The sequence below is a fragment of the Chrysoperla carnea genome, chromosome 4, assembly GCF_905475395.1.
Source record: "Chrysoperla carnea chromosome 4, inChrCarn1.1, whole genome shotgun sequence".
Classification (NCBI taxonomy): Eukaryota; Metazoa; Arthropoda; class Insecta; order Neuroptera; family Chrysopidae; genus Chrysoperla; species Chrysoperla carnea.
Genome location: NC_058340.1, coordinates 65,162,508 through 65,187,336, shown reverse-complemented (window position 1 = coordinate 65,187,336; position 24,829 = coordinate 65,162,508). Strand labels below are relative to the sequence as shown.

The window sequence follows — 24,829 nt, the reverse complement described above, 5'->3', positions numbered from 1 at the left end:
GGTGTGAGCAAGTCCCTCATAACGCGAACGCTGACGAGTTAAAATAATTTTAATTAGTTTCGAAAATGTCAGAACAAGTTCGCGAATTTGTATATATAATGAACCTATTCATGAGAAATTTTAAGTAGTTCAAACTATTATTATCGAAAAGGTTGAACTAATAAAAACCTTTTTCTTGGTATATTCTAATATTCTAACAGAATATTAATCGAATAATCTTAAATATCACATATTGTTTAATATGTTCAAAGTATTTAAACAGAAGACTCTGTTGTTATTCACTGGGAATCAATAGGAAAAACTTTGTATTTTATTTTACATGATAATCAATATAGATAAAATTAATATTCCCGATATACAGAAACTTAGGAAATAATATTTCAAATAAGTTAACGATATTATTTCAGGACACTTAAACAATAAAGGACAAGTTTTTGTTGCTTGTTTTAGTAGAAAATGTAGTAATTTGTGTTAATAACTTTCTAAAAGTTATAACTTTTCTAGAAAGTTAATTTTACTAAAGTGGTGATATACAAGAAACTGAACAATTAACATAACTATTTACATATTTTGCATATCTGAGTTGTTAAGTTATCCTTGCATGTTATTTTAGCAAAAAATTTGAGGAAAATGTGGCTCAAAATAAGGAGATGTCGAACTTTACCATGTTTGTAGGTTGTACGGTGGCTTTCTTGCCGGAATCTAGAAAGAGAATTATAGAAGGAGAGATGGTAAATAATAATAAAGTTCCATTTTTCTTTGATTTTCATAGTAGTTGCAACCAAAAAAGCTAAGAAAATTATCTTTCTGGATTCCGGAAAGCTGCCGTACAACCACGAAACGTCATAAAAAACGACATGGCCTCATTTTCCTTCCGTCGAGCACTTCGAGATTAACAACATATCAAATGAAATGTGTGGATAACACATTGAAAAAAATTGTCTTTTTTCTAACTCATGATTTTACCTAACCATTCGTACTCGTTATGTCAATATTTTTATGGGCTTCAAACTATCCACTAATGATGTTTTCGTTTTGTTTCAGTTACAGCTAAGCATGACCGAGGAAGTGGTAATAAGTCTCTGGAGTGGTGGTTGAAGAAGTTGAAGTGTCGTTAAATAATAAATTAAAAATAAAATAGCAAAAAGTTTTGTTCGTTTAAATAAAAATTAAGTAAATTGAAGTTACAAGTGAAAGAAATAAAAGTGCCGCCATCTCCATCGGCGGTAACTTCCATGCAAAATAATTTCATAGCAAAGGAGTACAATCCCCATCACGCTGCCCAGCAGCATTATTTCCAACATCATCACCATCAACGGAGCGTCTCACCTGACGACGATTCACAAATAACACCTCCAGGTGGTATCCGCTGGGAGATTGATTCAGCTACAACAACGACGGCGTCAACAGTGGTACCACAACAGCCTCAATCAAATATTAATGGATACTCCGATGATCAAATTCAGCCAGGAAGTGGTGGCGGTGCAAAAGAGGTGCGCTACGCACCATTCGTTGATTTGGGTGGACAAACACAAGCCTTGCAGGCACCAATGGCCTCGCCACCAAATCAAATGGCCCAACAAGCACCTTTACCACCGCCCCTACCGCTCCAATTACAACAGCAACGGGCCTATTCACGTTCAATGTCATCACTGCCACCTGAGCCTTTTATGATTATGCGTTCGAAAGCATTAAATCGTCGTGTATATATTAATGTTGGCGGTGTCAAACATGAAGTATTATGGCGTACGTTAGAACGTTTGCCACATACGCGATTAGGCCGATTGCGTGATTGTAACACACATGAAGCGATCACTGAATTATGTGATGACTATTCATTGATTGACAACGAATATTTTTTTGATAGACATCCAAAAAGTTTTAGTTCAATATTAAATTTTTATCGAACAGGAAAATTACATTTAGTGGATGAAATGTGTGTGCTAGCATTTAGTGACGATTTAGAATATTGGGGTGTCGACGAACTCTATCTCGAATCATGCTGTCAACATAAATACCATCAACGGAAGGAGCATGTTCACGAAGAAATGCGAAAAGAAGCGGAATCCCTACGGCAACGGGAAGAAGAGGAATTTGGTGACGGTAAATGTGCACAATATCAAAAATGGTTGTGGGATCTCTTGGAGAAACCTACAACATCAATTGCTGCACGGGTGAGTTCATTCATTACTTGTTGATTTTTTTACATTCTACTATTTCTACTCTCTTTTGAGAAACAAAAATCATAATGATGATGTTTGAACGGACACTCTTTTGGAAGATTGTCCAAACAAAATAGAACAATGTTTTCATGAAGATTTCAGAACAATGGTTTCATACTTTTCAATCAGGTTTTATAAATTCAATTTTTTCTAGATTAATTGTTTAGGTTTAATGATAATGTCAACAATTATAAATTTGAATCTAACCTAACTTATTTTGACAGATTAATGTTTTATTTCAGCCATTTTGAAATTGACACGTGGTTTTTGACCTAGCGTGATATAATAATTCAGTTTTTTTTTTTTTTTTTTTGTTAAAACGGCTTTGTAACTAAGTTTGAATGAGATACAACTTAAAAAATTTTCGTTTTTGGATCTATCCATGAGAACTTTCTTGCCATAACGTGTCCCCCCTCCCCTATCAATTTTAATTCAGGTTAGAGTTTAAGTTTGACGGGTTTGAAGAAATGCTCCTATGAACTTTTGAATGGAGAATATTTTTTCAAGCTACAAGAACGATTGCCGCTAGCGTGAAATTTTTCGAGATAAAATGAATAAATTTGTATGAAATAATTGTTGACATTATTATAAATGTTTTTACGAATAATTAAATTCTATTCCAATTTATTTTTTTGATATTAATTCAATTTAATACCGAAAAAAAGAGACAGAAAATATCATTGCATTCATGAAACGATAAAGAGAAAAAAAAACGAAAAATCAAATGTATAAAAATATTAATAAAGCAACTAAAAATTTAAATTAATGTACATAAAAATGAAAAAAAAAGCTGCTCCGCTTTAATTTTAATTAATATTATGCTTACGCTTTGTGCTAACAAAAATACAATTATTTAGGTTTGGGGTCGGGCGTAGTATTTGACATTCATTTTGACAGAACGGATGGAAATTTGAAAGGATGTTGCCAAGGTCGCATTTAATAATCTTTTTAATCACGAAAATATTCGTTTCTGGAAACTTTTCTTTCACTTCCATTGAGAACGATATTCTAATAACAGAATAATTGAATTAAAAATAATAAAATATTTCTGTCCGATACTCAACAAAACAAGATGTCCATAGTCCAATATTTTGCAAATGCAATTTTTAAAATGTCAGGCAATGAACATTTTGTCCTTTGAGTATCGGGAAAAATTATATTTTTATTTGAATCAATCTTCTTATTTGAATATTGTATTCCACTTTCGGAAAAATACACACGCTTTCTTGCCAAAAACTTAAATTAAATTTTAAACCTTTTTTAAACTGTCAAAAACGCGGGCATCCAATTTGATGACGTAATATAGGTATCACTATACGAAATAACAAAAATTAGTTTGACAGATATATTCATAGACATCTGATTATAATAAATATAAATACTTATTATCTATGTATATATTATACCCAGCTGTCTACACTGAACTAACTGATGGTCTATGATTCATATCGCTATGACATCACAGAAGGGCTTACCTGCGTTTTAGGTCACGTGAAATGTGCTTTTATGACTCGAAATCAGAATATTTAAGTATATTTTTACATAAATTTTAACTTTTTTCAAATTTCACGACTTATTTTTGACTAACGATAATACCCTATTATCTTCTTATTTGAATTCCTATTCAATGAAAGTGAAAAAGAAGTTTTTGAAGAGGTGTTTGATATAACTTTGACAATAGCCAAAGTTCCATTCGTTCTGAAATGACTGACAAATACTACACCTGGCCTTAGATCTTATTCGTTGTATTTAAAAATAATTATTCGTTGTTGTTTATTAATAAATTTAATTAACCCATATATATTTTTTTTAATTATTCTGTGTATTTAATTGCAATATATTTTTTTTATTAATTGTGTACATATATTTAAAAAATATCAATATTTTAATTATTATTACTAATTTTTTTGGTTGTATTCATTAAAATTTATTCAATATTTGAAAAAAAAAAGGGTGCGTTCTACCCACTACCTTCATGTGACGCGTGTGTGTTCAAATATTGAATGAATTTTTAAATGTCAAATAATATCTTTTTGTTACTTTTTTCAGTGCCTACTCTTTCTCTAAGAGGTGTTGTCATTCTTCTTGTTCAACGTTTTTTGTAATATTTATTATAATTCATCGACTTTTTGTTTTGTTTTTATACCAACCCCTTCCCTAATGTAACCCTTATTAATCCCCTTTTAGTCACCCAATTATCATCCATTTTGTATTGATCGAATTTTGAATTGTTTTAGATTTAATTAAAATTGCAAAAAATTTGATCGATTTGATTTTCGAAGAGCATGAGTTTTAAATTTCATCCTCTCTTCAAATAAATGCAAAAAAAATTGCACTCTTTTTTCTCTCACTAATTTCTTGCATTTTTGATACAATTTAAAAACACGCTTCTTAAAAAATCTTTAAAAAAAAAAATTCCTTACAAACTTCTTTTAGGGACAAAAATATTTTCTATTTACAAAGTGAAACAAATCTCTAAGATCAATTCAAAAACTATCTGAGAGATTTTGAGATTTTTTTCATTTTTTGAAGTATCTTAAACACTTTTCTATGCAGTAAAATTTATTTTGAGAAATTCTTGTAATTTTAAGTAAATTCTTTAAAATGCACTCTTTCTAGAATGAAGTAATTAAAAAGCCCTCCTATTTGAGCTTGAAAATCATTTTAGATCCGATTTTTTGAGTTTTATTAAAGTTGAAATAATTTTCAATTATCGATTAATGCAATTTTTTTATTTTTATAATTTTTTGTTTGATTAATTTTTATGTTTTTTTACGTTTTGTATTCAAATTGAAATAATGGGCAATGGGCTTACTCAACGACCATTCATTGCAGATCTTTGTCATTCTTCCTAGTTCTCAAATTACCGCCTCTCTTAGCTTGGCATTGTTTACTTTTTAATGGTTTTATAATACATTTGCGTAAATATATTTTTTTTCAATTTTTATTTTGTTTTTTGCCCCCAAAAAGAGAAAAAGATAATTTTTTTATCAGAATACAAATTTGGATCTAAAATAAATACAACGTATTTCTAAATCTTAATCATTTTACCGAAATTTTTGGCTAAATATTTTTGTTTTGGAATATTTAACAAATAATTTAAAAAATTTTTTGGCTACAATCGAATTATATAAACCTGAAATGTATTCGTCAAACTTTTCAGATATCAAACCTTTCAGAGTGACGTTGTATTTCTTGATCCATATATTCTGTTAAAAATCAGTTTTTTTGTCGCTTAATCGTTGTTTTTTAATGTTGTTATACTTTACGCTTTAAAATAAGTGTCTGACGAAGAAAACAAACGTTATCACTTGCATTATGAAAAAACCCAAGAAAAATCTCTAATATTTACGATTTGTTGTTAAAATTGAAAAAAGCACAAAAATTTTGCATATTTATTATTTTTAAGTCACTTGAAATGCTTCCAAAAATTTTGGGCTGAAATTTATATAAAAGTTTGATAAATCATTTTTTTTATCAAATTGATAGTAACTGAGAATGATATTTCTATTCAATTTTGCACGCATGATAAAACCCATCGAAAACATTTTTGAAATTATCAATTCTGAAGAAGTTTCAAAACCCCCATATCTTTTTATTCTTGTAAATAAAAACCACATCAAAAGCTTTCGAATTTTTTAAAGCAGAAATTTCTAACCCCCTCCCCCCACAACAAGAAGTGCGCATGTTCAATATATCTTTAATGATAGTTTTTCGAGCTAAAAAAAATGATAAACAAATCGTAAATATTTTTTCAAAACAAAAGTTATTTATTTGGAGTTATAAAAATGACTTGAAACAAGAGGTGATGTTTATAACTGCAATAATTAAAAAAAATTGGGAAAAAAATATTTCGAAAATGCAAAACCAAACAATATACAGTTTTGAGAGGTTGGGGACGCCTGTGACAAGTGTCTACTGGGGCCTATAATAAATAACATTTTAACATTACCATAATTTGATTAAAATTATTAAATTTAATGCACAAAAAAACAAAAAACCCTCTTTGGTATATCAAAACTTATTATACCGTTATATATATAAAATATTAGTTTATTTAATAAATAATTTTATATTTGTTGTTCTTATATTATTAACAAAATTTTTGATTCAAGTAGTAAAGTAATTAATATTTTTTGTTAATTTATTTGCAGTAGGAGAATCGATTGTGATAAACTCTCTTTTGTTACACATCAGTTCAATTTTTATTTTGTTTTTATAGTGCTTAAAAATGTCCAGGAAGTGTACCGGATATATACCGGAAGTGGACCATTAAATTTTATTTTAAGGATAAAATAAGTTAATTGAAAAATTTATTAAAAAAAAAAAGCATTCTGACAATAATTTTGAGTCACTTTTACATTATTATATAATTTGTGCCAGCGCAAAGAAATTAAACTTTCTGTCACTTCCACCTAATAAATCAGTAGATATAAAAAGGAAATACTCAAGGACAAAAATCGGATTGTCGTTAAACACTAAATTTGATCAATTGGCCTATCCGTTGATGCTTTTATTGTTAGTATTTTCGGCTTAAATTATTAAAAAAGGACTAGTTTGAAAGTTCGGAAGACTGCCGTCATAATACCAGATGCAAAATAAGATGGGAATAAATATTTTAAACTATTCTCAAAATAGCTTATGGAATTTTTTGCCGGATCACAGGAGATACATTGTGCCATCGCTGGAAATTTCAAAAAGATTTCAAAAGCTTTTAGACTTTTGTGGAAACCTTAGGTTAATACCGAGAGTTGCACACACCACCTTGGCCTTAAGCATCAAAAAATTTACAATATAAAAAAATAAAATTGGTTTTGAGTATTTTTTCAAAGACGAGTTTGTTACAATCGACTCTTGATACATTATTTATTCTCGTAGTTTGTTTACTTATTGAGTATAATTAGAGTAATTTTTGAATAAATTAATTAAATTAATTAATTATTATTAGTGTAGGATAATAATTTTATATTATTTATAGCTTTTATAATATTGGAAAAACTTTTTTTTTGTTTTTGTTTAACCAAAATATTTATTTTATTTAACAACAACAAAAACACAATCTTACACACTACACAAAATATAAACACAATAATTTTAATTAATTAAAATGATTTTTTTATTATTATTTTAATAAATCAATTATTTATTAAATAATTATAAAACAATTGGCTTAATTTTTAAAATTAATATAAAAAATAAAAAATTTAAAACAAGTTTAAAATGTTTATAAACATGTGATCTGCCAGCTTACACTATTTTTACTGACAAAAAGATAATTTACAAATTTTAAAATTGGAAAAAAAAAGCAAATTTTTTGTTTAAATTAATTTAAAAAATTTAAAATATTTTTTTTAAAAATTCGAAATATATGAATTTTTTTAAAGACGTTTGAGACAAATTACTTACCGCATAAGATCAAAGAAATTAAAAATAATTTCTTAAAAAAGGGATGAAATTAGTACAGCGGTTGTAAATCAAATACTGATTTCACTAGCTTCCCTATTAGAATGGCCTTAAATTTTATTGGCACATATCTACTTCAACTTTTGAAAAATGTTTTCCGATAGTTAAGGAGCTGGCATGCATCTTTGTGTAAAAATCCTAACCGTCTGTTGGATAGTAGGTTGATAGTAAGTGATAAGAATCGACTTTTGTTCCCTCACCACTTAGCTGGTAAATCCGGTGTTTTCGAGATATGAGCATTAGACTGCTGAAAGGGGATGAATTAAAAATTTAATCCCTTCCAGCAGTCTAAAACCGCATATCGCAAAAACACCAAATTTCCCAGATAAATGTGGAGTGAAACAAAAATTTTGTCTTATCCCCAACTATCAAACTACCAATCATCAGATACTTAGGATTTTTACACAAATATGGATTTCAGCTCCTTAATTACGAATTTAATCTACGTAATGTACGTAATCTACGTATCTACTTGTAATGTACGTACTTCGATTTTGATCAATTTACAGTTTTATATTGGATTTCAAATGTTCCAATTTAGTAGTTTGCTCATGAGGCAATACAAATTGCAGTTCGAGCGCAAGCTTCGTTTAACTATTAAATTGAATAACATGAAGGTGACGGGAGATGGACGAAAAAAATTCGTAGTTGATGGCTTAGCCGAGATTTTAATAATAGTCGTCTTGATATAAATTTGTCGTTTTGCTTCAAGATTCGATCCTGCAATTCCAATAAACAAGTAGATATAAAAATGAATCTGATAACCCCAAAATTGAAATAATTGGGTATTCTAATATCTTTGAACAATAACTTCAAAATGTTGATTTTCCTAATAAAAAGCCACAAAAAACACATCATGGCGACTCGTGGTTTAGGTCACGTGATTTTCTGACTCGAAATCAGAATATTTATGTATATTTCCACATAAATTTTAATTTTTATCAAATTTCATAATTTATTTTCCACTACCGAAAGTACCAGATAAATAAAGATTGTTCTAATTGCATCGTTGCTAGCAATTTCATCCAACTACACTTATCCACCAGAAGTATTGTAGTATGGATCCCACGTCCATCCTGCATTGACTCGTACGCCATTCCTATTGCTAATATTACTATTCCCTCAATGGTCAAATCAGGATGACTTTCACACCGATACTGACATAGTGATATCCACAAAAAATATACCTACATGAAATGTATTATTTTTGGAAAGATTTGGAGCTATACATCTCTCTCCAAGCGACTGAAGTAATTTGGAGAAAACTCGTAGGTGCACCAATTACTGCCTATCTTCCCATGTTTTGTGATGAAGCCATGTCGAAAAATCCTCTATGGAATGATTTTCCTTTTCAGGGTTTATATCTCCCTTCTAATTAGTGTTACAAGAACGAGTCTCGATGTAAAACGGCAGACAGGAAGATATTTTCGAGTAGTATTAAAATCTCGCAAGAATTTTTCTCATCTATCTCGCGGATCAAGAGTATATATAGTTCTGAGAATTGATTGATTTTTTTCTTGCGTGTGACTAAAATCTAAAACATATTTCGAGTGTTCATTCTCAAAACTTATCAGCAGTTGGCGTTCGAAATCCAAATTTTCATTAAGAGTGAATTCAGAAAATCTAAAGTACATATTTGACACAAAATACTACAAACATACAATGTACATATTTACTCTCTCTATCTCACTTATTTACACAGAGTTTCTAATACATTTTCCGGTGTAAATAACAAGATTGTTTGACAAACAAAATATATACTAACTACATATGACAGCAAAGAAACAAACCTTTAGTATAAGTGTTAAAACAACAAAAATTTAAATGAATATTAAATTAAATTTAAATTTATAATTCAGTAATTTATCATAGTTACTAAAACAAATATATATCTATACAGGGTGTAACAAAATTAAGGATATCCAATTGAATTCGAGACCGAGTATCGCATGGCTCGGTCTCGGTTTTCGTGTACCAGAAAAAGTAAGTATAAACAATGAATATGTTCTGAATACGTGCTTTCCAGCGAAGCTGCGTTTTAATTTGGTTTCTGTTATATATTAGATACATTAATTGTCCTTAAAATAATCTTTCAAATAAAAAAAATGACGAGAGGTGTCGTGGGAACCCGATAGGAACTATGTTACTTTCGCTATAATTTATGTATTTTTAATTGAAACTAAATAAAAATCAATTGACGTTAGTTGGTTTTGATCTGACAATCATCTACATCAGGAGCGGTCACAGTAACCACCCGATCACGGTATCGAAAATAATAATTACATTTCAGGATATTAAACTATTTAAACTATAATGAGTCAGTGTCGGGCTTTTTTTTGCCACGTTCACATCCGCCGAACATAGGGGCATAGTTCCAAAATTTTTTCTTGATATCTCATGCTCAGTTAATTTGATTTATGAATAAAATTTTACCATTATATATGAAGATTCCTCCCCCCCCCTTCATTGTGACAGCTCCGGTAATAATCATGACACTGTCAGGCCCAGGCGTTCAGTGTGCCTGTCCTCTAGTTAGTGTTCTGTAGAATCCGCAAAAATTTTGCTAATAGAGACCCTTGGAAGTGATATAACTGATATCTTCGGAACGCCTACGATTGTGCTCAGATCATATCTGTCTTGTAGTACCACAAGTACGTTTCTCTCTCCCAAGATTTGCCTTTTTTAAGATATCCTCTTTGAGGAGCAACTTGCCGCTCGCAAATGGAACTCCCGGATGTCTATTGATGCTTGTGTCCGACAGTATTGAGTCATTTCTAGCAAGCTCGGCGGCTTCACAATTTCTTGAAATGACCTGTAATTCAAAACTAATTTTTCTCGAAAATAAAATTTTCGACTGTAATAATTAAATTGTATACTGATGAGTTTCCTTATTTGTTCGAATCATATCTATAAACCCTCTATTAGGTTTTCTTACATCCTGTATAGATATATAAGAAAATATTTTTAGTATAAAAGATACGATGATATTCATCTAAAATAAATTTTAAAATAATTAAATAATACATTATCTTAAAATTTATTCAGTAATTATTTAAATTGCCAAAATTCTCAACAATAATATGTTATTATTGAAAACAAGTACTTTATTCTCTTGATTTAATAATAATATAGAATTTATTTTGATATAATAAAATGTTTTATAATCTAATTGACAATTAAATTAAATATTGTTTTGTTGTAGTTCGAAATGGGTCTAGAGCCAGGCTGTAGCACTTGACAGTCATTTCAAAATATCAAAAAATTTAAGAGGTTATTGCCATACACTAAAACAAATGATAAGCAATCATAGGGACTACCGACTGTCGACTGTATGCTCATGGTATGAGATAAAATTTTACTTTTTCGCATTTTTTATGAAAATTGATTCTTTAAGAGGCTATACTAGGAAGTGAAAGTACCTATATATCAATCATTGCCATTTATGAAGTACTTGTATATTTTTAAATTCGAAGTTACTCAGCGAAGCTTGCGGATATTTGCTAGTGTATAATATATACCATGGCTATAAAAAAGAGCTCAGTGCTTGGTGTTTTCAAGATGACGTTGTCGTTACCAAACTAGAATTTTGCCCTCTACCAACAAACTATTACTGTAATAAAATCGAAGCTAAATTTTCCACTTAAAAATTACTGGAAATCACTTGAATCGACAATCTCATTACCATATTCAAGAAAATAAGTATTTACATGCTTAAAAATTTTCCAGGACCCCAGATACAGAATTCCTCGACTATGATTATTTTCGGTGATTAGGGGAAAAAGTTTCAGTTAATATACATGATCTTGATCTTGCCACTCATTCCAATCTGTAACCGTTCTAAATAACTGTCAAGTAATACATTTGGTCCTCGTTCTAAATAGAAAATCGTTTAATTTAATTAAGTTGTTTACATTGGCAAGCATTTATATCATCAATGCAGTTACACAAGCGTGTTCGCACACCACGCCACGCCGCCTAAAGTGTTTTTCTTTCATGTATACACAAAATTTATAAAATTTTCATTCAGACGATGCATATAGAATTTAAAATAATTTATCGTCCATGTGAAAAACAATAAACATTTTTTGAAACGTTTAATCGATCACTAAAAATGGTTTATGTTATGAAAATGAAATTAATTAATTTTTATTTTTTAACAAATTTTCATTCATATTTTAATAAATCTTGAGAGTAGGTGAACATATTGCATTTGGCGGTATTCCCTTAAATATGTGCCATATCTGAAAAGAAACAAATTTATGGCTCGTGTGCTAACAGGAAGGAGACCCTCGCAACCGTTCCCAAAGAGTCAGTTATGTTAAAAATATGTAAAACTTTGTCAAAAGTGTTTTGGAGCCATAATTCCTCGGAGCCATAATTTTATAAGAAACACTGTCCACCAAAAGATTGCAATCTGGCTTATTGTGCTGACCCTCGTACACTAGTGCAATCGGAACGCTATTTTTATTCAAGTTCGGCTTACTAAAAATGACTTGGTTATTATACCATATATATGAAATATACATAGTATATTAAGTTTCGTCCCAAGTTTGTAACGATAAAAATATTGATGCTACGAAAAAAATTTTGGTATAGGTGTTCATAGAATCACCTAATTAATTCATTTCCGGTTGTCCGTCCGTCCGTCTGTGGACAAGATAACTCAAAAACGAAAAAATATATCGAGCTGAAATTTTTACAGCGTACTCAGGACGTAAAAAGTGAGGTCAAGTTCGTAAATGAGCATCATAGGTCAATTGGGTCTTGGGTCCGTAGGACCCATCTTGTAAACCGTTAGAGATAAAACAAAAGTTTAAATGTAAAAAATGTTCCTTATAAAAAAATAAAAAACTTTTGTTTGAAACATTTTTTTGTAAACATCACTGTTTACCCACGAGGGCGTTAATTAGGTGCAAATTTTATAGTATGTATTAATATAGGAATATCAGTTGTGTGTGTGTCTATTTAAAAGTGAATATCTTTTGTTATTTACGTGATGTCAAAAAAACAAACGATTGCGCATCAACACTGTCTATATATGGTATTTCAACAATTAACTCAGTCAATTGTTTGTTTTCACTTGTTCTAATCTAAATTTAATCACGTCAGAGATTCGTCAATAACGAAGAACGGGCAAAGCAACTTTAGCAAACGAGCTACGTTTACAATTTCATGAAATCGAGTAGTTTTTCTCTTTCTAAAAAGGCTTTATATTTCAATCATCTATGAAATATAAATCATTAAACCATAAATCGTCGTTCAAACATTGCAATAAAATTCATAAATAAATCACTGAGTTCATAAATAATTGTTATTTTAAAATTTGAAACAGAATATAAATAAATTTTAATATGCAAATAAATTTTAAAATTATCCCCAGAAAAAAAATTAACTCTCTTTAAGAAGTTACTTATTAAAATAATAAATACACAAAAAAGTTATATTTATTTTTATTAGAATTATTCGACTTTAATAAGATTCGTTTTTTTATTATATACCGAAAATTTTGAATGGAATTAAATCTTTTTGAAGATTTATCTAATAAAAATAAATTTTTCGTTTATTTATTTGATTAATTTTCATTGCTAATGAAGATTTAAGTATGTCAATTTAAACAAAAAATTATTATCATTAATAAAATGATTTTAAAAGTAAATGATTATAATATCTGTATTTTCTAGAAAATTTGTTAATTGGCGAAGTTTATTTTAGAGTTTAATTCGTAAATATTTTCAATTGAAAGCTAAAAGCAGAGTATCAAATTGGTGCAAATTCGAGATCATTATCATCATTCCTTCACGATGTATCTTGAAGAAAAAAAAGCTTTCAAACGAAGATTTTAAACTTGTTCAAACTGAAATAATGTAATCGAAACTACTAATTTTACTATAGACCTTGTTAATCGTTGGTGAAAGTCAATAAATTAAATTACAAAAATTTAATACTCTTTCTTAAACATTAATTTGTGGTGGAATTTTGAGCATAAAATTTCAAATTAACTTATTTTGCAATGTTACTGATACACCCTATATTTATACGATGTTTTATATCAATAAATTAGTTGCTCTAATTAGCTCTAAAATGATTTGTTTTTTAATTAATTAGTGATCGATTATGCGTCGGTAGAATATTTGTCAAACTTTGGAATTTCTAAAATATACACCTAAGTAATTGAGTGATAACTAACGTAGTTTACAGTAGGCCCTCTGTATAAATTACTTATATAAAGCTAAAATAATACTTCTCATAAAACAACATGTATACAAAACTACATCGTATTGTTCCGAGTATTATTCCACTCCACTTCCGAGTAATATTTTTTATTGTAAATATTACATAATCTTGTTTATTAATTCTAAAAATGACCTCTGTATAATATAAGTATAATATGGTTTGGGGCCATGTGGTGTATTTCACATACATTTCAAAACACATGGAAATTTAAGAGAAGGTTATGCATTACAACTTTTCTTTCTACGAAAATTTTCCATGTCTTAGGCTTCTGTTTCAAGGGATATGCAAATTTTTTATTTGCGAGAAATCTATTCGAGAAATTTCCAGTCGTTTGGAAATGACTACATGGCTTCTATGTTTGACTCTAGATCTATTATAATAAACAAAGTATTAAATAACAATTTAATTTTATTATGTAAATATTTAAACAAAACAATTTAACAACAAACTAAAAACAGAAAAAAAAAACTAAACTATTATTTAAATTTAATTAACTTAAAAAATAACAGAAAAAGCAATAATAAAAAAAAAATTTTAAATTAAAAATTAAAACGATTAATAATAAAATAAAGCCAAAAAGTTTTTTTATATGTAAAAAAATTATTTATTATTTTGAACATAATTGGCAGTAATTTATACTAGTCCGTATATAATTGGAAAGCTTTTAATATTTTTTAAATAATTAAATTATTTATTTAATTTTTTTCCTCGTAACGAAAACAATTTGATCCTCCAAAAAGTGAATCATTAAAATTTAGAAAACATTTTTTTTTTTTTTTTTGAAATAGAAACATTTGTTGGTCTCTACCCATTTCAAAAATAATAATATTTTTTCGAAAACTGTTAACTTATTGATTCTCGAAATTGAAATACAAAGCCGTGAAAGCTCTCGAAAATAGTTTTATAGGTTAGCCAAACTAATGAAGATTCCAAAATAAAGCATTTGGATGTTTCATACTAGAAATGACTACCTCGATCCGTGCGAAATTTCGCATTGCAGTCCTGTGGTTAAAATACGCTAGAGAGATCATATATATTAAATATCAACTCGTCTTATTTATAGGCAATTTTATTACAGATGTGATAAACAAGTTACATACTTAACAAAATTAAATATTACACGGTATATTACATTTTTAAACCGCGGCTCTATTTTTCGTCTGCACGATAATATGAGGATTAAATCGGGAATATTGATAAAGGCATAAGGAAGATTTCGCTCGTGATGTGACAAGAAAAAACAGAGGCAGAGGAAATCCGTAAACTTCTAATATTAGTGTGACTTCCTTTCTGTTCGAAAAATTTGAAAGTGACTGATATTCGGTGTTAAAAAATTTTTATTAAAAGATCATCTTTGCTTGTAGAAATTTTTACTTTCTATAACTTTTCTTATTATAAATTAACGAAGCTTTTGTGAATGATGTATTGATCTTGTGAATGGTATATCAAATCCATAAACTTCATGGGAACTTCCTTCCAAGGATTTTATCTCCTAAGTCCCTGTGCTCTTCGAAGCAGAGAGAAAAGCGCCTGTATATTTCCATTCATTTCAAAATTTTGTCGTAAAACAAATCTTTCAATCATGGTTTATTATATAATGAGTGTACAAAACGCTTACATTTTTCCGTATCAGTTTTCTTTCTCTGCTTTACCACTAGCTATAGCGATAACGAGAAGAAGTGGTTAGCTGTCGACAGTGTTAAAAAATCATATTAGTCACAATCCAAAAATTAAGGACGCCAAAAACTTATTTCAAAATTTACTCAGTAGAATTTTCTGCAATCCTATAACATAGCTACATTATTCTTGAATTTTCGCTCACGATTTAACCGTTTCATTTTTGGGGGATCATATATAATGCGATTCTAAAATATATGCAGTAAAATTTTATCAATTTATTTTTTGTAAAAATTTTACGCGTATCCAAACGATTTACTATATTAATTTTTTTACAAAATATCTACGGAAAAATGTTTTTATTACATTCAAGTTGATTTTAATTATTTTGTTCATCTGTAGATATTAACTATTATTATACATAATTATATATAATATAAATATTTGCTTCAAGCTTTGCTTTGTTTTCTATATATGGAGCAAAAAAAAAAACCATTTAATTAATGAAAAAGGCAAATATATTAAGTTTATTTTTCAATTATTAAAATGGTAGAAATTTTTTAACTTATTATATAAATAACTTAGTTTTTAATGATAAAAAATATATTTTTTAATTATTTTTTATGCATACCATTAAAATCATATTAAGAGAAAATTAACTTTTTAATTTAATTTTCTAATATTGTCAAAGTTTTGCGAAAAAAGATAAACAATAAAAGTATTTAATTTGAAAAATAAATGATAATATTCGTATTATAATTTTATTTGCAGGGCTTTACACAAGATGAGGCAATATTTGTAAGAGTCTCATATCCGAGTGAAAACAAGTTTCGTTTTACCTTTCTGGTCTCATCTCGTGCAGTATCTGAGAAAAAACACGCCCAAAAATGTGAAAATTTTAATTTATATCGCTATTTACAAAAGTTCGCCGCGAACGATAAATTTATGACCTTGTGAAGTTGTTGTTCGAACTCTTGGCTTAATATTTTGTGTTTTAATCGATATTTCAATAATTCATTACCTCTCATCAGTAATCGTTTAGCTTGAAAATTGTTTTGTATTTTTCATTTTCCAAATGCCTTCTTACTTAATAATTACTACATTTTTTTGAAAAAAACTAAACTATCACAAGCTTAAAATATTTAGAAAAGTTCAGGAAATTTCACAGAATTTTTCACAAATTTTTGACAGTATTTAAATTAAATTAATATAAATTTTTTACTTAATAAATAAAATCAAAATTAAAATATAACCTAAAATAACTATAAAAAAAAAATTCACATTTCAAAAACGAAAAAAACACACACAAACATCACATTTAATCGATATATCGAGAAAAAAAAATATTTCGAAAATATAGTTTCGAATGCAATGTAAACAAAAAGTACATTTTTTTGAAAAATCGAAGATAAATGTCTTAACATAAGGAAAACAAAATATCCAAAATCGAAAAATCCGAATTTAAATTCCAGGTGATAGCCATCATCTCAATCCTGTTCATAGTTCTATCAACAATTGCACTCACTTTGAATACGATACCCAGCTTTCAAGTGGAAAACGATCAAGGGACGGTCCAAGATAATCCACAGCTCGCTATGGTTGAGGCAGTGTGCATAACATGGTTTTCACTTGAATATATCCTACGATTCAGTGCTTCCCCTGATAAGTGGAAATTTTTTAAAGGAGGTCAGCCTTTTTTACACGAAAAGTAACAATCAAACCCCTCCCAACAAAATCCCTGAAAGAATTTAACATAATGAGTAGTTCTCAACCATTTAACTTTTTTTTTAACGAAACCTTATAAAAAGTATTGTACAGATTAAAATTAATCCGACTAAAAAATATATTAGTTAATTGACCATTTCTCGTTTTGTTCAATTAATTTTTGTATTTAGTGGAAAAAAAAAACTAATTTATTGAAAACTAAATAATTTTTAGATCTATATCAGAGCCAATTATTTAATCAAAATGATTTCCAAACATATTCTTTCCTAGAAAACTTTTTTCGTATGTTAACTATCTTCAACTTCATAGTTTTTCATGTCCAACATGACAATATCCTAATATATTTTGGCCGCCAACTAGAGGATGCCAACCCACAATTCTCAACTTAAAAGTATTTCTTCACTAAAACATTCAAAATTACAAAATTAAAATTTTCAATTTGGCTTTCCCAGAATAGCAAAAAATTTCTACTAGTATTAGAATCTAAATTGTTTTACTACTATTTTTTAAACGAATTTCTTTCGGCTTTTTATTGGCTCATGACGGGCAGATCTTCAGGCGACGTTCTTTGCTGGAACCATTTAAAATATTTTTATCTTCAAAGTCCATATAAAATTGCAGAAAACCTTTCACCACACTTTCAAAAAAATCTTCTGATGAATTTAATTATACTAAATATTACTTATCTCCATTCATTTGTAGCTAAAAAATTTCGATTTCTTGTTCATTTTTCTAAACCCAATCTTCAATTCTTTTTGTCCTAGGTATAAATCAATAATTTTGAAAGATCTAAAAGTTATTTAGATTTCATTCCAAAAATCTGTCCCTTACTAATCAACAGACTGTGAAAAAAACAAAAATATACTCTTAAAGATTTGTTTAATATATAAAATTTCAAAATTTAAAGAAACAAAAAAATTTTACAATTAAAACATGACAATTTAACACGAATATTCTAATTCGAAAACACAACATTTACACAACACATACTACATTATAAACACATACTTACAAAGTTTATCTCGAAAATTTCAAGAAAATATGTCAAATTCAATTCAATTTCGGAATGAAAACAATCCTTTTCAAACAAACAATTACGCAATTATTAACTTTTTTAAATGTCTGATAAATATAACTTTTGAACTTAAAAACACTTCTAGATTTCAAATTGTTAATTTTTTTTTCTAATATTCAGTACTTTTGGTAAAATCTAATTTTCGTTGAATTAACTACGTATCCTCTGACAACATCGTTTAATTTCATTCGTACTAGTTGTATTTTTCTAAGAAACAATAATTTTAATTATTTTACATTTCAAATACTGCCATCGGTAAAAGAACTGTTGACTAAAAATACATCTCGTTTATGTTCCTATATTCGAAAATTTAACCTCGAACTCATTTTCTACGCTAACAATATACGAAAAAATATCTTTCATGTTAAAAAAGAAGTAACTAATTAAAAGATAACAAAAAAAAAAAGGAAAATGGAAAGACTTTCTTTATGTTAAAAATTGATTGTTCATTGAATTGAATATATCTTCTTTTTTTCGATATTAAAATCGAAATTAAAAACAAAATGTAACGAAAAAGTTCGTCTCTCTTCTCTCACTCATTTTTCCCCGAAATCGTTCTCTCTTAGAATGGTCGATGTTACGTTATAAAATTTTATTTATGAGCGGTTTTGATAGAGACCTTTGAAGATTAACAAAATCTTCTAGGTTAATTTCAAATCATTCACCAGACAATCTGAACCTGTTTTTGTCTCAAGCGATAATAAAAACTTATCTTGAATAGCTGTTAAATGAGTTCCCATTAGAAAATTGCTAAGCTATCAAATTTAGTCAAAATAATATTCGGCTTGAAGGATCAGTTTGTGTATATGCAAACAAACATATTAAACTTGATTGAGTCAAAGTGGTATCTGACTCGAAGGACCAGCTCAATCCACTATCAAGATATCTATACAAAGATTGTATATGAAATCCACTATCAAGATATCTATACAAAGATTGCCTAAATCTTTCTACAGTAATTTCAGCCGACAACCTGAATCTTGAATGGCTGATTTAATCAAAATAAATTTAATCATTTTAAATCGTTTCATCATACAACCGAAAACAATGGCATTTGGTAGGCTTGTTAAACTTAGAAAATTCCTAAATTATACAATTTAATTAAACTTATTTTTGGCTTAATGAACCATTTTGTGTGTACAATTGATTTGTTCAAAGTAGTATCCGGCTCGAAGGACCAGTTCATGTATTGAATTTGCGATCGTTTGAATTAATAATTTGAAACTTGATTTAAGTTCAAAAGTTAAATATCAAAGAGATTTAAAAAAAAAGTTAATAAGACGTAATAAGACGATAAAAATGAAAATGAATTTTATAGGTTTAAACATCATCGATTTACTAGCGATAATGCCATACTACATTTCATTATTTCTACTGGAAACAAATAAAAATGCAACAGATCAATTTCAAGATGTGAGACGTGTTGTACAAATATTTCGTATTATGCGTATATTACGTATATTAAAATTAGCACGACATTCAACTGGTTTACAATCATTAGGATTTACGTTAAGGAATTCATATAAAGAATTGGGTTTATTAATGTTATTTCTTGCAATGGGTGTATTAATATTCTCATCATTGGCATATTTTGCTGAAAAAGAAGAGCCAGGTACAAAATTCAGTTCAATACCAGAAACATTTTGGTGGGCTGGCATCACAATGACAACTGTAGGTTACGGAGACATTTATCCGACAACCCCACTTGGGAAAGTTATTGGAAGCGTGTGTTGTATTTGTGGTGTTTTGGTCATTGCGTTACCCATTCCCATTATTGTTAATAATTTTGCTGAATTTTATAAAAATCAGATGAGACGTGAAAAAGCATTAAAACGTAGGGAGGCATTAGAACGTGCAAAACGTGAGGGCAGTATTGTATCATTCCATCATATCAATCTACGTGATGCGTTCGCTAAGTCAATGGATTTAATTGATGTTATTGTCGACACTGGTGAGTTATGTAAGTGATCAGCTTTTTATTTTATTTTGAGTTTATGGTTTTCTGGCAAATTTTACACTTTTTTTTCTAATTAATATTTTATTTATTCATTAATATCCGGTGTATGTTAATGGGGCTCGGATTTGAATACAAATAGAAAAAATCATTGTCCAAAAAAAAAAAAAAAAACGATGCTTCAACTTTTATCTGAACTTTCGGAGTCCCATGTACATACACTTTTGTAAATATATTTAAAATACGAGGCTGGAAATCTATCTAGGTGTTATTTTAGATATATTTATTAGATTATACAGGGTTGGGAATCAAAAATATTTTTGCATTTGTTATTAAGGGATGTACAAGCAAATCATAGATACTATGAGCCAGTTTTGTAAAATTTGCATCGTGTGCTGAACTTCTTAGACTATGAGAAAATAAATCAGGAAGTATGAACGAATTACTCTATCTTTTGCAAAGTCATTGCGATCTGTTATTTTTTAAGCTAAGGTAAATTCGTATACACCGCCTGCTTGAAATAAAATATTATGGTAATGCAAGAACTTCAGTAATCGAGCAAAGGATGGCAAATTTGACTCTTGATAAGATGTTTAAAAAACTATAGTGTTTATGTATGCAAATATAGCAAGTCAGTATTAAATCGTCGGCGAATGAGATAAATGCATGGCAAATTTTTCAATGTGAATAAGTGTTCGTAAAATTGTTGCACGAACTATAAGCTCGGTTATGCATATAGATAAATCGGTTTTCCAAAAGCTACCTATCTCTACTTGTTAAGTATTAGCTTATATATCCTTTTTTAAATTTATTTTAATTGTTATGTTACTTAATTAAAAAAGATTACGACGTCAAAACAGTAATTTTCATTAAAAATAATTTTGAATCAACTCTGTATAAATGATTTTAACATTTTTCTATTTTTCTTCTTCTTTCAAAATGCTTATTTCTCTTTCTCTTTGCGGCTATTAGACTAATAGAGTACTTTCTTTTATTTCCTAATGTAAAAAACCATTAGTTTTGTATTTTTATTAGGAATAATTTTCAATTTTTTCAAGACCTAATGAGAAATATTCCTTTTAAATACTGTTAAGTGTGTAGATCATCAAGTATTTATAAATTTATCAAGTGTCTTAAGTTTTTTTTTAGAAAAAAAACTTAAAAAATATGCATGGCTTGAATTCATTTATTCATTTCATAAAATTTTCATTACCAAACAGAAATGTTATCGAATTAAAACTTGAAATTGATTTCTGGGTTTTCGTATCTACAGCATAAAAGCAATATGTTGCGAAAAAGAAAAAATCCTTTCCCAGAAAATATAATTAATATTATCGACACATTTTAAAACAATATTTTCGCTGTTTCTTTGCAACAACACCGCAATTCTTTCTCTTTCCGAATGAATCGACGACTCACATCGAAGTAGAATAGAATTCATTTCTATCTTTGATTTTATCGAACTTGTTTACAAAAGAAAAAGATATATCGTCAAAATAACAAATTTTCTGAAATTTTTGTTTTAATTACTCAAGAAAATAATTGTAATTGCTCCTTTCCAGTTTTCCATCTGACATCGATTATACAAACTTTTTAAACACGCTTTTGAACATGTATGATATACTCATAGACCAAACTTGCATCCGGCTTGAAGGATCAGTTTGTGATTTTTTTTAAAAGCTATCAAAGAATTAAAAACATATACAATTTCAGATTTTTTAAAACCTCCTTTTGGACAAAAATTATACTTTTTCAAATATAAAGCCTCAATTGTTCTTCAAATGATCACCAGAAAAAGCGATCAAATAATATCAGGTACAAAACTGTACTTTATCGCATTAAAGAAGGGTCTATTACCGATCCTTTTCAATCTGTCCTTGAATAGCTTTTAGCATTTAAATCAAAATTTTCATCCCCAACTGTAAGGAGAGTGCGAAACTTTAATATGACTAATTATTATTCTTCAAACTAGAAAGTTTTATGACTAATTCTTTTGCTACGCATTTAATGAGGTGAAAACACGGCTAATTATAATTAAAAGAATTTCAATGCTGTGTAACGCATTTTTTTTTTAAAATGCAATGCGAATAAATTATTTATCAAACAATTTTTTTAATTGTGCCAAATTTTTTCTATCATCTTGTAAGTCACAAAATCACAAGATTTTTGGCACAGATAATCATTAAAATTGACAATTGCCAAAACAAAAAAATTGACGGTCATAGAAACATGAGTATATCGAATTTCCAAGAAAATTGTTTCGAAATGGATCTAATTCAAAAATAAATTGTGTTGATACTAATGTTTTACATTCTTTTTCGCAATCGTTAAAAACAGAAATCAATTTTATTCATTGAAAATAATCGAAAAAGTAAATAAATCAAACAATCATGAAAAAATCTTTAACCAAACATAAAACGATAAAAAATTCTATAGTCTCGCCACGCATTTTTCCTTATATATACATTTTTTTCCAAAATCAAACTTGCAAATATTAGTGTTTCGTATGGGATTTTCAATACGAAACACTATATTTATTTCATTTTTCTGTAGACAAATTCACTGAAAAAAATCACCTGTTTTGTGAGAAATTTTTCGGAAAATATACCAACTTTCATTTGTAGATATGAAGGGCATATTGGTGTTAGAAAATCCCAACGCTACTGGTTTTTTTCGACATATCAGATCGTATTCTTGAATTATGATTATTGAAAAAATGAATTATGATGATTATGGAAAATTTAATGATAGTTAGCCTGAAAAGTGTCGAGGCTCTGAACCTGACGCAATCCATATAAATTGTTGGGATCCGTTCGAAAATATTTCTAGCTTAGTCCGATAATTCCCTTTCACGTTTACTTCTAAATATGATTGAGAATTATTGGAGCAGGTTAGAAATATGTTGTAAAAAATCTTCCAATAAGTCCTTGTCTTTGTTACCAGATTCCTTGTCTTGGTAAGGGATTATAATATCAAATTTGAGTTGGATCAAGATCGGCAGATTCACTCCAAAGTGATTTCAAATACAGGTGATTTTTTTGTTGTTGTATCTACATTCTAAATGTATATATATAGTATCTATATCATGATTATAAAGTCTCTTTACTATTTAAAACCTTATAAAAAAACCAAAAACACTATTTTATACATAATTTGGATTAGTTTCTTTGTTCTTTTTCTTTGTTTCTCTTCTCAGGTGAAAAATGTGTATTACTTGGTGGTGAAGATATGAGCACAACCCCACCTCGCAAACATCGCCATTGCACGTAACAATTTATATTTTATAATCAAAAATACAAAAAAAAAATTATACGCATGCGCATATCTCTATCTCTTTTTTGTCTATATATATTTATCATAAATGTGTGTGTTTCGTAATTAAGAAAAGAAAAAGACAACCAATTCAGAGCTAAAAAATCAAAAACCGCAAAATCATTTAGATTGAACCTCACACGTCCAAAATCGTCTTCACGTCCATTTTTTCACATACAAATTTCTACAATCAAAGTAAAAAACAAAAAACAACGCCTTTTTAGAATTAAAAAATAATTACACACTGCATTTTTGAAAATGGCCAGAAAAAACAAATTCCATTTCACATTTGCTTTATGTACAAAAAAAATATTTGTTTGAGCATTTCGTGGCGGGCCTATATTCTTTTCTTGTAACTATTTTCTCTATCTCTGTGTTTTTTTGGAAACCAAAATATTTGCTTACTTCTCTTTATATGTGTCGTTTAACCAATCACATCACACTGTAAAAAAGTCCAAAAAAAAAAACAAACTACCAAAATCAGTCCAACCAGACTATTCTATGGTACTCAATATTCAATTCAGGCCATAATATATCACAAGCGGATGGTAATAGCACAGAAGGTGAATCGGCATGTGGGCGTAATCCAACACAAACAGCTGTTGGTTGCTATCGTAATTTTGATCATTATCAAACATCCACCACGGCCACCGCTGCGCAACAACAGCTACAGCAAAGACATCGTCGAAGTAATTCATCATCAACACAAAATATGCAACCATTCGCCAACATTCCTACGTCACAACAACATTTACAATTACAGCATCAAAGTTCGTTACCATCTGTACAACCAGATGGCTCTGTTATGACCTCGTCTGTTATGATGACACCACCAGATCAAAGATCTACAATGTTACTAGATTTACAATATCCAGATGATGATTTTCAGAATAGTGATCCGCCGTTTGATGAAACATCCGCGTTACAGGCATCTACTAAAGGGTATATTTCACCAGGGGTAAGCATTCTTGACTTGGAACTTTTTCTAAATGTGTGTTGCGCTTGGCTTGGGAATTTTATAACTTGTGGGTGACAAAATTGCTTCAATAACTTGCACGTAAAGTATTTCCTGGGGGACTCTTTTATTTTCAACTTCACATTCTACTTAAAATAGGATAAATTTGCCGAGGTATATTCCAGACATTTCCCTGTTCTTAAGACGTCTATCACTGGGTATTTCTCGTTTTCATACCAGAAGCACAAACTTGCGACTTCGATTAGAAAGTA

General features: G+C 28.7%; 1 protein-coding gene across 1 annotated transcript in view; it reads left to right on the top strand.

The window, feature by feature from the left end:
• Positions 1-1,048: 1,048 nt before the first annotated feature.
• The window catches only part of LOC123298502 (potassium voltage-gated channel protein Shab), a 53,344-nt gene continuing 29,563 nt past the window's right edge, over positions 1,049-24,829 (top strand). Inside the window, exons 1-4 of the mRNA XM_044880525.1 lie at positions 1,049-2,174; positions 17,009-17,222; positions 19,655-20,287; positions 24,127-24,560. Coding sequence (XP_044736460.1) covers positions 1,236-2,174; positions 17,009-17,222; positions 19,655-20,287; positions 24,127-24,560 — 2,220 coding nt within the window. The 5' untranslated portion in view covers positions 1,049-1,235. The remainder of the gene's footprint in view (positions 2,175-17,008; positions 17,223-19,654; positions 20,288-24,126; positions 24,561-24,829) is intronic.